Here is a 15,073-nt window from a genome sequence, read left to right on the forward strand (position 1 = left end):
AAAAAAGCACAAGACTGATGAGACATGCTAATTTCATATTAAATAGTAAACAGGATTATCACTTTTAATTACTAATTTTCTGGAAATATTTTTGATAAAACAGTTCAGCATCTGATAGAGCACATGAATCTATTATAACACTTTCCTCTATGCATAGTCATCCCCTAACCCATAAATTCTGTGAAGTACAAAAACAAAATTAAGACATCCATATCACCATCATATATCATTAACTTTTAAGATTTATTTTATATGCTATTCAGCTCTTTTTAAGGCATAAAAATTACAAGTAAAGCTAAAAGCCCCCTTCGATCAACACCCTGAATCCTAATCTCCTGCTAGAGACAACACTATCAATAATTTGATATGTGTTCTTTTTAATCCATGTAAAATAGCTTTGCATACATATTTCAGTAATAAAAACATAGTTCTGTTCTTTGTGAATGATTTCACTCCAATTTACATGAATGTTATTTTACACTATGTTTCATCTAGATCTTAATTTTTTTCCACTCAACATTATTTTAGGTAACAACCCATGTTACACAATATAGACCAAGTTCATTACTTTTAACTGCAGTATACTACTCCATTATTTTAATATCACATTTTATTTATCTATTATCCCTTCAATATATAGGTTGTTTTCTATTCAGATAATATATATTTCTTATGCATAGTTGTGAATTTCTTTAGGATGTATATCCAGAAGAGAAACTACAGGGTCCTTTTAAACAATGTTTCCCTGCCTCAAAGTCACAAACAACATCCTGTTATTTCCTTCCCAGAAGTTCAGAGTTTGGTTGTTCACATTTCAGTGTTCAAATCCTCTGGAATTCTGTTTCTTTATATGTTGCAAGGTTGTATGTAATTTTATTTTCCCCAGTATGGAGATTCAAGTACTCCAACTATTTTTATTGACTAGGCTATTCCTCCTACTGATTCATGATGTCATGCCTAATACACAACAAGTTTGCATATATTCACAGGTTTATTTCTAGGCATTCTATTCTGTAAAACTTTTCTACCTACCTATTAATGTACTAATATTACACACTATTAAATGACCATAACTTCACTATACATGTAGTATATGGTAGAAGGTATGTCCTCTCTGTTCTTTTTCAGTATTATCTCAGCAATCTATAGACTTTTATTTCATATGAGGTTTAGAATAATTTTATAAAGACCCTAAAAAATTCCTGTTAGATGTCTGGAACTCTAGTAGGTCTATAGATTAAGTTGGGAAGAACAGACATTTTATAACATTGGGTTTTTCCATCTACATTCTCTCATTTATGCAAATCTTTTGCCCTTCAATAAAGCTTTACAATTTTTTCATAAGAATCTTGCATTTTTTAGATTATGCCAAGATATCTTAAAGTTAAGTAAAGCTTGGGTTGAATTTAAAAGTAAGTCTTATTCATTTAGTACACTCGGCGTTTCTCACCTGTATGACCCCTCTTATGTATAGAAAGGGATGCTCTTTGAGAGAATGCTTTTCCACATTCATTACATTCATAGGGTTTCTCACCAGTGTGAATTCTCATATGTATAATAAGTAATGAGCATTGAGAGAAGGCTTTTCCACATTTATTACATTCATACGGTTTCTCCCCTGTATGACTTCTAACATGAAGAGTAAGGGATGAGATTCGAGAAAAAGCTTTACCGCACTCATTACATTTAAATGGTTTCTCTCCAGTATGAATTTTTTCATGTTCAAGAAGGTTTTGTCTCTGACTGAAAGCTTTTCCACACTGATTACAATGATAGGGTTTCTCTCCAGTATGAATTTTTTCATGTTCTGTGAGATTTGATTTCTGACTAAAGGCTTTCCCACATACTGTACATGCATAGGGTTTTTCACCAGTATGAATTCTCTGGTGTCGGATGAGGTTTGACATCTGAATAAAAGCTTTCCCACATTCATTACATTCATAAGGTTTTTCTCCAGTATGAATTTTCTGATGTGTAATGAGATTTTCTTTCCGGCTGAAGGCTTTTCCACATTCATTACATTCATAGGGTTTCTCAGCTGTATGATTTCTCATGTGTACAGTAAGGGATGAACTTTGAGAGAATGCTTTTCCACATTCACTACATACATAGGGTTTCTCACCTGTATGACTTCTCATATGTATAATAAATACTGAGCATTGAGAGAAGGCTTTTCCACATTTATTACATTTATAGGGTTTCTCCCCTGTGTGACTTCTCATATGTAGATTAACAGATGACATCCGAGAAAAAGCTCTACCACATTCATTACATGCATAAGGTTTCTCACCAGTATGAATTTTCTCATGCTCAATAAGATTTTGCTTCTGGCTGAAGGCTTTTCCACATTCCTTACATTCATAGGGTTTTTCTCCAGTATGAATTCTCTCATGTTCAATGAGATTTGATTTCTGACTGAAGGCTTTCCAACAATCCTTACATGCATAAGGTTTCTCTCCAGTATGAATTCTCTGGTGTCTAATAAGGTTTGACATCTGAATGAAAGCTTTTCCACATTCATTACACTTATATGGTTTTTCCCCAGTATGAATTTTTTGATGTGTAATAAGATTTTCCTTCCTACTGAAAGCTTTTCCACATTCCTTACATTCATAGGGTTTCTCTCCAGCATGAGTTCTCTCATGTCTGATGAGGTCATATCTATGATTAAAGTCCTGTCCACACTGATTACACTTAAAGGGGGTTATGACATGGGATGAGCAATGGTAAAATGGTTTCCCATATTTATTACATTCATAACTTTTCTTTTTCATAAAGCCTTTCTCATAACTAAATAAGTCTAAACTATGTTCAAAATCCTTATCAAGTGAGTCACATTCATAGAACTTTTGTCTTGAAGTAACAATGTCTGAGTCCAGAGGAAACACTTTTGCAACATTTTTATATTCAAGGACATTTTCCTTAATCAGAGTTTTCTTGGAGATGGATGTGACATTTCTCACATGGGTTTCCTGTTGCTTCTTGATCTGTTCATCAACTTTCCAAACTTCTAAAATGGAGGACCAAAAATTATTACTTTTGAATATTTCTCCTACTGCTCTATTGATAACATTTCAGAAATGTGCTACAGTGGGGGGACTTCCCTGGCAGTTCAGTGGTTAAGATTCTGTACTTCCACTGCAGGGGGTGCAAGTTCGATCCCTGGTCAGGGAACTAAGATCCTGCATGCCACGCAGCACACACACACACACACACACACACACACACACACACACACACACACACACACACACACACACACACACGGAGGATTTAGGTACTTGAAAGGCAGGGAGAAGAGTGGGGCTGAAAAAAAAAAGAGGATGAATTTCAAGTCTGGAGTTATATACTGATTTGAAGGCAGGAACACATCTACATCATGAAGATACATAAAGGAAAAAGGAGTCCATATGTAATTTAAAACTAGTTTCAATAATGTTCTTGAGGGCTGGAGAAGAGGAATTATGTGAAACACAGTTCATAAGGGAATAAGAAAAAAATAAACAAATGGAGGAGAAATTAGAATCCTATAAAGAGTAAAGAAGACATTTCCAAGAAGGGTGATCCATAGGATCAAATACAGAAGAGAATCTCCTGTTTCAACATGGTGGAATTAAACATCTCTATCTTCTCTCCTCTCTGCAGACATGAAGAATAAACAGAAAACGAAATATGTCTTCAATTATACCAAAAGGCAGCTAAACTCCAATTCCAAAGTACAAGGAAAGTCAGAGGATAGACAGAAATGGTGGGAAAGAAACCAAGAGACAGTGGCTGTTATTTCTTGTCTCGGATAGAAAGCATGGTGAACAGTTCTCCAAAACAGAAGGCACACTCTGTGGACAGAATGAATGAGTCATTTTTCACAACAATGGAATCTGGATGTGTTAAGACTGCCTGGTGGAACATAATCATCTTGTTCTGGCCCTGTCAAAAGGTAGGAAAGACAGAGCTAAATAGATGCAAATTCTGCAGAGATGCAAATAACTATTATTCTCGTATAAGCAGGATATTGACATAGGAAGGTAGAAGAGAAACTGAGTGTTAGAGAAAGCATGCAACTGACAATCTCTGATTCAGAAGAAGTAAAGGGCAAACCAACTCTTAACACAAAACTCTGTATGACAGAGGAAGTCAATACAAGCAACAGAGGCTTCCTACTAGCTCAGAGTATTTTTCTAGACAATCTCCAATACTTTGTTGGTAAACAGTGGGTCCAGCAGAAAATATCCTTATTCAAAGATGAGGAATGACAGTTATTCAGATCTATATGACACTACAAGAACCAAAAAATATGAATGTACAAGCTGAAAGGAAAAACTGATATTGACTGATCAATAAGCCTCATAAAGTTCTAAAGCTTTAAAGAAAAATAAACCTATGGGCATCCAGACAAACAAATCAAGTCATGTATGAAGGAAAACAATCAGGCTTCAGATTTCTCCAAGCAACACTCAAATCCAAGAAGCAGTAGAGGACTATCTAAAGTCTTCAGGAAACTGTCTATAAAAACCTCTAGAGAAGACAGTATGGCCTAAGAATTTTCTACATAGCCAACTATCAACTAAATATAAAGGTGTTTTTAAAAAAAGATATTTTCTTAATTTCAAAATCTCAGGAACTCTAGTTCCCACTAAATTATAAGCTCCCTGAAGACAGGATTTTATTTATTTATTTTTTTATTGTTTTATGCCCATGTCCAGAATAGTATTTTATCTATATTGTTACAACTATTAATGTGGTTTGCTTTTCCTTATATCTTCTACTTGGTTGTTGAAGTATACATGAAAACAACTGATTTTTACTTGTTTATTTGATACCTGACCATATCACTGAATTCTCTTAAAATTTGTTGAAGTTGATTCTCTTGTGTTTTAAGGGATATCATCTTATCATCTGTAAATAAAGATGGTTTTATAGGGTCCTTTCCAATTCCGTTAGCACTGCTTTTTTTTCTCATCTATTACTTAGGTATAAACTTAGCAAGAGATTTACAAAAGGTATAAAGGAAACCTTGGAAAGCAAAACTGAAGGATACAAACAGGCAGATCTGAACAAAGACAGAGAACATGTTCTTGGATAGAAAACCTTGATACTATAACGATGTCAGCTCTCTGAAAGTTCATTTATACCTCTAACACATTCCCAGGAAAAAAATCCAACAGGCTTTTCTCTGGAAATAGATAGTTAAATCTAAAATTCATACAGTGAAGGGGCTTCCTTGGTGGCTCAGTTGGTAAAGAATCCACCTGCCAATGCAGAAGATATGGGGTCGGATCCCTGATCTGAGAAAATCCCACATGCTGTTGAGCAACTAAACCCGTGCGTCACAACTATTGAGACTGTGCTCTAGAGTCCAAGAGCCACAACTACTGAAGCCTGAGTGCCCTAGAGCCCGTGCTCTGCAACAAGAGAAGCCACCACAATGAGAAGCCCGTGTACACCAAAGAAGAGAAGCAAGCCCCTGCTCGCTGAAATTAGAGGAAAACCCACATAACAACAAAGACCCAGCACAGATTAAAAAAAAAAAAAATTCCATAATTCCTTTAATAAACTCTTCCACCTTAAAATAAAAAACAAATAAAAAATAGATTAAAAAAATAAAATTCTTATGGTGAAATAAATAATAATAGTCAGCATAACTCTGAAAAAAAAGTGTACTTAATTTGGAAAAGAAAGGGACTGAGTGTGAAGGGTAAGAGAGAGACTCACTTTTTAATGTTACCTTTTGGATTGTTAATATTTTTCAACCAAGGGTGCATATATTATATTTCAAAAAAATTAAAGGAATGAAACGTGTGAATAAGCAAGGAGGAGGTAACAAGTTGTAAGTCAGAGACTTTCAAAGCTATATTGTGAGAGTTGTGAAGTACAACAGAAAGTGTGAGTTATTGTTCCAAAAGAAATCTGAAGCTTTTCAAAATAGAATGAAGAAAATAAATGAAAGGAAATTTAACTCAAATAGTGAACACACAAAAAAAGAAAACCTGTGAATACAAAGGAATGAGAAAGCTTAAGGATCATAGAAAGGGACACTAATCCTGAAAGTAAGGCTGTAAATGAGCTAGGAAGTTTTAGTAGTTAAAATTTGAAAAAAAGAGAGCTGCAACATAAGAAGAATAGTATGTAGAAGTGTCACCATAATTCAAGGCATTCATATCTTCTGTCATTCTAGAAGACTTAAGCAAATCTTGGAAAATGTGAAATGGTATCAACCTCCTGAACAACTGCTATGTGGCTTTCTCATTCAGACCTGCCTTTTCACTTATTCACCTGAACAGTGCCTCCCAAGCAGTTCTTCTTCTACCACCCATGGCTCCTCTTCCTGCTCCAACTTGAAGATCACATCTGGTTTGGTGACTTGACAACCTATTTTGAGAGACAGCAAAGGACTTGAATGTTAATGCTGGAGACAACCATCCAGATCTTGGGTTGAGTCCTGGGGACTTGAGGGCCTATGAAAGATGATGGAGGAACTTTCACAGTGACACAAAATAATTAGCATTTACTCTAAAGACTAGCACATACAATCATATGAAGAAAGGAAATGCTAGTTAAAGACATATGGCAAGTTGAAGTCTTCACATATTTCAAAGACAGAAATCTGCGTAAGATTGCAAAGCTACCCTTACCCACTGTGACTAGGTTGCTGTAGTTCTCCAGCATCACATCACGGTACAAGTTCCTCTGAGCAGGTTTCATTTGCTGCCATTCCTCCTGGGTGAGGTCCACGGCCACATCCTTAAATGTCACTGTTTCCTGTTAAAACACAATTTGAAGTCATCAAAGCTAAACACTGTGGTCAAAACATGCAAGAACTCATTTAGTAGTATCCAGGGATCAGATATCATTTATCAAGTTTTCTAATTTCTAAATACTTAATTTTGTATTTATACTGTGGGGGAAAATATACCATAATAGAAATACCCTGTAGGAATGTGTTATACTGAATCAGCAAACTTATTAATTCATGATTTATTTTGCAGGGAGCTGAAAACAGTTGTCACCGATTTGCACTGGGCTGTGACAGAGGTGACACAGATATGATTCACAGGCTCAGAACCTGTCCAAGCAGTTGTGTGATCTAATAAGAAAGAGGACATGGGAATAGTAGGGAAGTAATAAAGACAGGAGGTAAATGGGTAAATAAACGGTGGTACACCCAGATAAAGGAATATTACTCAGTGCTAAAAAGAAATGTGCTATCAAGCCATGAAAAGACATGGAGGAATCTTAAATGCATGTAACTAAGTGAAAGAAGCTGACCTGAAAAGGCTATCTACAGTATGATTCCACTATGTGACATTGTGGAAAAGGCGAAACTATATAAAGAGTAAAAAGATTAGTGGATACCAGGGGTTGGAGAAGAGGAAAGAAATGAGTAGACAGAGCACAGAGGATTTTTAGGTCAGTGAAAATATTCTGTATAATACTATAATGATGGATACATGCATATGTGTGTGTGTGTGTGTACATTAGTTGCTCAGTCATTTCTGACCCTTGGTGACCCATAAACTGTAGCACACCAGGCTCCTCTGTCAAGGGAATTTTTCAGACAAGAATACTGGAGTGGGTTGCCATTCCCCTCTCCAGGAGATATTCCAGACCAAGGGATCAAACCCTGGTCTCCTGCATTGCAGGCAGATATATACACATACCATTCTTTATCAACCGAGGTACCAGGGAAGCCCCCATATATATATACACACACATATATATACATGTACATACATTTGTCCAAATCCATAGATTGTACAACACCAAGAGTGAGTCTGAATGTAAACTACTGGACATTGGGTGATCATGATATGTCAATATAGGACCATCAATTGTAACAACTGTACCACTCTGATGGGGGATGTTGATAATGGGGGAGGCTATGCACATGTGGAGGCAAGGGGTATATGGAGAACCTCTGTACCTTCCTCTCAACTTTGCTGTGAACTTGAAACTGCTTTTTAAAAGCAGTTATATATATATATATATATACATATATATATATATATATGGGGTTACAAACCATTACCAAGTGGGATTTATCCCAGGAATGCAATACTGATTTAACATCTGAAAATAAACTAATGTAATACACAATACGGACAGAATAAAGAACAAATTCATATGACCATCTCAACAGCTACAGAAAAAGCACTTGACAAAACCCAATACTTTTTCATGAGAAAAATGCTTACATCTGTTAAAAACAAGACAACAGGCCCAAAATGGAGTCACTTATGCTAAGCCTCATGTCACCAAACTGAGACTTAATTAGTTTCAGCCTCTCCTAGAACTGGATTATTAAACTAGTCAAGCAGAAATCACCTGATGATCATTAGTGAAGTAATCTGATAGACCCTATCATCCCCTAAAGGAAAGTAATCGGGCCAGAACCAATCTGCTTTTTGCTACTGTAACTTCCTTGCCCCACTCCCTCTGTATGTAAAATTAACTTGGTATAGCTCCTCAAAGTTCCTGTATATCTGCTAGATTGGAAGTTCTCTGATTCATGAATCATGGAATAAAGCCAGTAAGATCTTCAAAATGTACTCAAGTTGAATTTTGTATTTTAACACACCCTTTGACTTGGTCCTTGTACTCCAGTGATTGGGCAAGTGAAAAGCTTGCCCCAGGAAGCTGCTGCCCATTCACCTGAATGAACACAACCTGGAGGAGCTGGGAGCCCATCCCACAGCCTGTGTCAAGACCAGGTGATCTATAGCCCAAAGCAGAGCCCAAAGTCCACAAAGTCAACCTGCATAAGAATAAAGACCTGTTGTTCTACTCAGAAAAGAAGCAGAAAAGCTGAAAAGAAACCTGATTTAATACATACTTGATTGAAAATTTTTCAAAGAACTAAGCTCTCAAAATGAAACTGGATTTAGATATTTTTACTGGTCAACAGGCTGTAGAATCTGACATCATGAGTTCAAATCCTGGCCTTAAAATTTACTAATTGTGTGGGAACTCCCTGAAAGTCCAGTGGTTAGGACTTGGTTCTTTCACTGCCTTGGCCCAGGTTCAATCCCTGATCAGGGAACTAAGATTCCTGTAAGACTCTCGGCATAGCCAAAAATTATTTTTCTTTTCTCTTTTTTTTAACTAATTGTGTAAACTCAACAAATAGCCAAATTCGAACCTCATCTGTAAAGTGGCATTTTCCTCAAAGGGTTGTTATGAGGACTAAATGAGACCAAAAAAACGTGAAAAACTCAGAACCGAGCCTGGCACCCAGTAACCATTTAATAAATGTTCCAAGAATAAATAACCCTCATTGGGTTTCCTTGGTGGCTCAGACAGTAAAGAATGCACCTGTAATGCAGGAGATCTGGGTTCCATCCCTGGGCCAGGAAGATCGCCTGGAGAAGGAATGGCTACCCACTTCAGTACTCTTGCCTAGAGAATTCCAAGGATAGAGGAGCCTGGCAGGCTATGGTCCATAAGGTCGCAAAGAGTCAGACATGACTGAGTGACTAACACTTTCACTTTTCATGGAATACGAACCATTAAAAAAATAGGGAACAACAACGACTGTATTTTTCACTACCTCTAGTAAATTACCATTAGAACATCTTTCCCATTAACTTGTGTATGAGGATAAATTTCATATCAAAAAAGACCTGACAGAAACTGTAAAATAAGTAACAAAAGTAAATATGGGTTAATTTCTAACTGTATACAATGATGAATCAGTGCTTTATAACAAAGTCTATTTTCCTAAAATACTGATGCTCTTTACATGTATATATGCCAAGAATTTCATATTTGGAGCAAGGAACAAAGGGGACTGTCAAAAAACATAAATTTAGTTTGTGTCATTAAATTTTTGTTCCTTTTCCTATCAGACACAACCAAGAAAAAGATGAGAATCACCCTAGCCTTAACAGGAAGCCTTAACATTTCCAGAGGTCCTGCTGGTAATCACAGCAGTCTCCTTCTTCTTCATTTTTAAGATACTTAATATGATAAATCTTTTTAAAAAATAAAGTTTACAGTGAAGGCATAAAGGTAATTTCATGTCAATTCTATGGTGTATATGCTGACTGGTAACTTTTTGTAAAAGGATATTTTTTCCTTAAAGTTATACAAATATTAAATAAATGTTATTCTTTCTAAAACTTGGAGCATAACACACAGTATTTTTTTCATTTTTTTTCTTGGATATTATATACATTTTTATTTTCCAAATGTCTTCTACACTCAGCTTGAACAAAACTGCCTTATTCTAAAAGGCGTATTTAGAATATCTGAGATTTCAATAAATCTGAAGATTAAAGAGAATTCATATTGATTTAACAATGATGATTTTATTTTTAAAAAGTATATATTAAAAATTTACTCAAATCCTCTTCTAGGTCTCAGTAATGTTTTAAAGGTTTCTTTCTCTCATATACATCTTTTTTTCCTTTAGGATTTTATTTCTACTCTTAACATCTTTCTTCCATTTTATTTTATTCATTTTTAAAATTTATATATATTTTTGGCTGCACCACAGAGTTTTTAGGATCTTAGTTCTCCAACTAAGGGACTGAATTCTGATCATGGCAGTGAAAGTGCTGAGTCTTAACCACTGTACTGCCAGGGAATTCCCAGCTTCCATTTTATTTCTGAACTGGTTGTGGTTTGTATTAATATATAGAAATGCTATTAATTTTTGCATATTAATTTTGTGTCCATACTGTTTTGAATTCTCTTGTTTGTTTCATCTTCAGGTGCTCACACACATAAATGTATAATCTAGATATAATAACTTTGTTTCCACCTTCCCAACTTTTATCTTTTTTCTCTTTTCTATATGTATACAGTGGTGGTGGTGGTTTAGTTGCTGTCATGTCCAACTCTTGCAACCCCACAGACTGTAGCCTGCCAGGACCCTCTGTCCATGGGATTCTCTAGGCGAGAATACTGGAGTAGGTTGCCATTTCCTTCTCCAGAGGATTGTCCCAACCCAGGAATCAAACCCCAGATCTACATTGCAGGGAGATTCTTTACCAACTGAACTATGAGGGAAGCCCTATATGTATATAGAATTTTAGTAAATAAATGTGGTAGCATGAGCAATCTGGTCACATTCCTGACTTTAGTAGGAATATGTCTCATTTTCCACAGTAAATATGATTCTGGCTTTTAGCTTATTATGTATGTAGAATAATTTTTTTAAGTATCATGTTAAGGAAGTATCCTTTTACTTCTATTTTATAAATATATCCTCCTGTAAAATAAATAAATAATTTAAATTAAAAAAAAATCCTCCTAAAAGTCTCACATTTAAGAAAAATTAGCAGTTCTATGGAGCTGATTATATTTTTTCTTGAATATGATAAATTATATTAGTGGATTTTCTTAAAATGAAACATCTTTGTGATAGAAAAAATGTTTCAATTGTTCTCTGATTATAGATAGTCCCTAATGTACAGTAGTTTGACTTATAAATTTTCAACTTTACAATGGAAAGAAAGTGAAGAAAATGTAGATACATCAAATTTTTAATCTTTTCTCATGTTAGCTATATGTAGTAGAATACTCTCTGGTGATGCTGGGCAGTGGCAGCAAGCCATAGCTCCCAGTCAGCCAGGTGATCATAAAGGTAAACAACCAAAAAACTCTTACAACTATTCCGTACCCACTCAGCCATTCTGTTTTTCATTTTCACTACAGTATTCAATAAATCACATGTGATATTCAATACTTTACTAAAAAATAGGCTTTGTGTTAGATGATTTTCCACAACTATAAGCCAATGTAAGTGTTCTGAGCATACCTAAGGTAGGCTAAATTAAGCTACGATGTTTGGTAGGTTAGATGTGCAGGCTAAGTCCCTTCAGTCATGTCTGAGTCTTTGTCACCCTATGGATTGTAGCCCACCGGCTCCTCTGTCCATGGGATTCTCCAGGCAAGAATACTGGAGTGGAAAAAAAAAAAAAAAAGAATACTGGAGTGGAATTTGGAACTATAGCCAAATTCCTCCCTGGAGGAGGGAATCTGGCTATAGTTTGCTTCAAAATATTGCTCATTTTTTCCACAAAGGGTTGGGGTCTCCATGATGCCTGAAGGGAATATTTTATCCCCAAGGTTTCGGGTAAGTGTTGAGTAATTTTAGAGGTAAAGGCAGGTCCAGTATCACTTTGTATAGACTGAGATAATCTGAAATGTGGGATTATCTCCTAAAGCAAGTTTTTTGTTACCTCCGAGACCTGTTCTGTGTGGGAAAAGTTTCTATTCATCCAGCGAATGTGTCTACCATTACTCATAAATATTTGTATCTTCTGGACTTGGGCATCTTATTAAAATTAATTTGCGAATCCTCCTCCACATTGCTTCCTCAGTGTTGAATGGGTCTAACTAGTGGAGGAGGGGGTGACCCTGTTCTAGAATTATTTTGTAAACATGTGTCACAGGATTTGGTACCCTGAACCACCACCATTTTTATTCCTTTACTTACAAACAAACTTTGCAATAAATTCCAAAGGGCCTTGCATCCATAGTGGGTGGTTTCACATAAAGTCTTGATTACTTTCCATTGCTGAACTTGTGGAAACATAAGGTTAGATGTATTAAATATTATTAAATATATTTTCTTTTTTAATTTTTATTTCATTTTATTTATTAAATATATTTTCAATTTATAATATTTTCAAATTATGATGGGTTTAACAGATGTAAGTCAGGAAGGTCTGTAGTCTATAATTCTTTGCAATTCCAACTAAAATCCCAACGGGTTTTTTTCCTTAGATAGGAAATAAACTGATTTTAAAATTCAAAAAGAAGCACACAGGTCCCAAAGTAGCTGAGAAATTTCTTAAAAACTAGAACACTGTTTATGCAGATCCCTGTCAATCAAACAGGGTTATTATAAAGTTAACGTAATTAAAACAATGTAAACACATATACACACACAGAGTACAGTACTGGTATAGATGTAGACAAATAGATTAAAGACAGAATAAAAAGCCTAGAAATGGGCTTCCCTGGTGGCTCAGTGGTAAAGAATCCACCTGCCAACAGAAGGGAGATGTGTTTGATCCCTGGTCCAGGGAAGATCCTACATGCTAGGGAGCAACTAAGTCTATGCACTGAGCCCACATACCACAACAACTGAAGCCTGCATGCTCCAGAGCCTGAGTTCAGCAACAAGAGAAGCCACTGCAGTGAGAAGCCCTAGTACCACAACGAAGAGTAGCCCCCGCTTGCTATACACCTAAGAAGCCTGAGCACAGCAATGAAGGACCAGCACAGCCATAAATAAATAAATAAACCTTTAAAAAATAAATAGCCTAGAAATGATTAAGCACGTATATGATAAAAGTGACACCACAAAGGAAGTATTTAACAAACAGTATTGGAACAACTGGTCTCCTACATGCAAAAATAATTTTACTGATATAATTAGCAGCCAATTCCTACCATGGATCAATTACAAAATTAAATTCCAGGTGGATCAAAGACTAAATATGAAAAACAAAGGTTTGAAAAGAAACTATCTCTACATTGTAATATTAAGAAAGATATCTTAGAAAAGACAACATTGGCAACTCATGAAAGAAGATTTCATTAATGTGGCACAGGTCATTTCAAAGAGGGCTTATAAGACCAAAACCAGGAGCTCTTAATGCTGTGACCAAAGATTGAAGTTCTCCATAGACTGTAACAGTCACTCAACAGTGCTATGCTTTCCTAAGGAGATAATAAGATTCAACCACTCATATACAGGACTGGTGATATAGGGAAGTAAAAATAAATGTCCCCCAAGTTTAACAACAATAAAAATTAATGTTGCATATTAATTTTGATTGAATTCTTATTGTATGTCATACTTGTCATAGGGTAGATATAACTATTCAAATTTAAAGTTTATATACAACAAAAGATACATGATAATATGTAACTGATAAATTAGAAGATACCCACATAAATCCTAATGCTGAAGCAGGCATTCTTAAAATCCCTTAATTTCAAGTAGAAAAAGGACTAACAACATATAATGGACAAATAATATGAAAAGTCAATTGGCAAAATTTACATTTCTTTCACTCAGGAGTAGATTTCCATTTGTACAGTATCATAAGAGTGTGGTCCTAGAGTCAGGCTGAGTGGGTTTGAATCCTGTCTTTATTATACACTGGATGCATGAAGTTATAAAAGTTTCTTAATCTCTATGCTTCATTTCCTTTTTCTGTAAAAATTAAAATAATATCGACTTCACAAGCTTCTGGTAATGATAACAGGAAATAAGCTATGTCAAGTTTATAACACAAAATAACTAGTACATAATAGGTACTCAATAAAGCTATTATACTTATTGCTGTAGAAGATTTTTTTATCTGCTAAGTAGTCTATTCAAATATAAATAAAAGCTGCCATGGAATATAATTTTAACCATATTGTAGAATGAATTTAGGTCTGCATGCCCAGAAATATAGGCAGTCCATTTCTATTTGATAATCCAGACCAAAACGTCTGACTCTGGTATCTGAGAGGAACTACATGAATTATTTATTTATTTATTTATTTCACATGAATTTTTTAAAAGTTTAGAGTATCCTATACGTAGATCACAATTCATTACCTCCAGGTTTTTACTTTCTAAAGAAAATTCACAATGAACTATTTGGAATCCTCTAAAGGATAATCATTACCCATGAATTCAAAGTACATCTAAAAAAAATGTATCTACAAATCTGACAGTGTTTCTTTGTGACATTTTTATGATATTTTAAAATATTTACTGGCCACTTGCAGTTTTTCCAACTGCTTGCTCATGTTCTTCACCCAATTATCTATATTCTTAATTACTGATTTTTAAGAATTATTAGTTAGTGTTTTTTTTTTTTTAATTTTTGGCCACATGCTGAGGCATATGGGACCTCAGTACCCCAACCAGGGATTGAACCTACATCTGCCACAGTGAAAGGTGGAGTCTTACCTACTAGACTACCTGGAAAGTTCCAATATACTTCTATATTATAAAAACTGTTTACAGTTTTGCCTTATTACAGTGTTTATGGCAGGCTGATTGAAGAGAAGGATTAATTTTGTGAACACAAATAAGGCATCTTCTCTTTTATCAGTTTTATAT

At 35.1% G+C, this 15,073-nt stretch overlaps 1 protein-coding gene and 1 non-coding gene across 18 annotated transcripts in view; one reads left to right on the plus strand and one right to left on the minus strand.

Moving 5' to 3' along the window:
- Positions 1-15,073, minus strand: part of ZNF568 (zinc finger protein 568) — a 23,808-nt gene continuing 8,735 nt past the window's right edge. For 16 of the 17 annotated variants that reach the window (XM_065925811.1, XM_065925825.1, XM_065925821.1 and 13 more), the window contains 3 exons: positions 6,633-6,759; positions 6,274-6,369; positions 1-3,010 (listed from right to left, as the gene is read on the minus strand). In XM_065925811.1, coding sequence (XP_065781883.1) covers positions 1,428-3,010; positions 6,274-6,369; positions 6,633-6,759 — 1,806 coding nt within the window. In that variant the 3' untranslated portion in view covers positions 1-1,427. Of the gene's footprint in view, positions 3,011-6,273; positions 6,370-6,632; positions 6,760-12,439; positions 12,526-15,073 lie in introns of all 17 variants that reach the window. The other variant, XM_065925824.1, reaches the window with a different exon arrangement.
- On the plus strand, positions 13,561-13,687 carry LOC136162259 (small nucleolar RNA SNORA25). The gene has a single exon (XR_010662067.1). It is a non-coding gene; the product is annotated as a small nucleolar RNA SNORA25 (small nucleolar RNA).

This window comes from Muntiacus reevesi, chromosome 2, assembly GCF_963930625.1.
Source record: "Muntiacus reevesi chromosome 2, mMunRee1.1, whole genome shotgun sequence".
In the NCBI taxonomy this organism is placed as follows: Eukaryota; Metazoa; Chordata; class Mammalia; order Artiodactyla; family Cervidae; genus Muntiacus; species Muntiacus reevesi.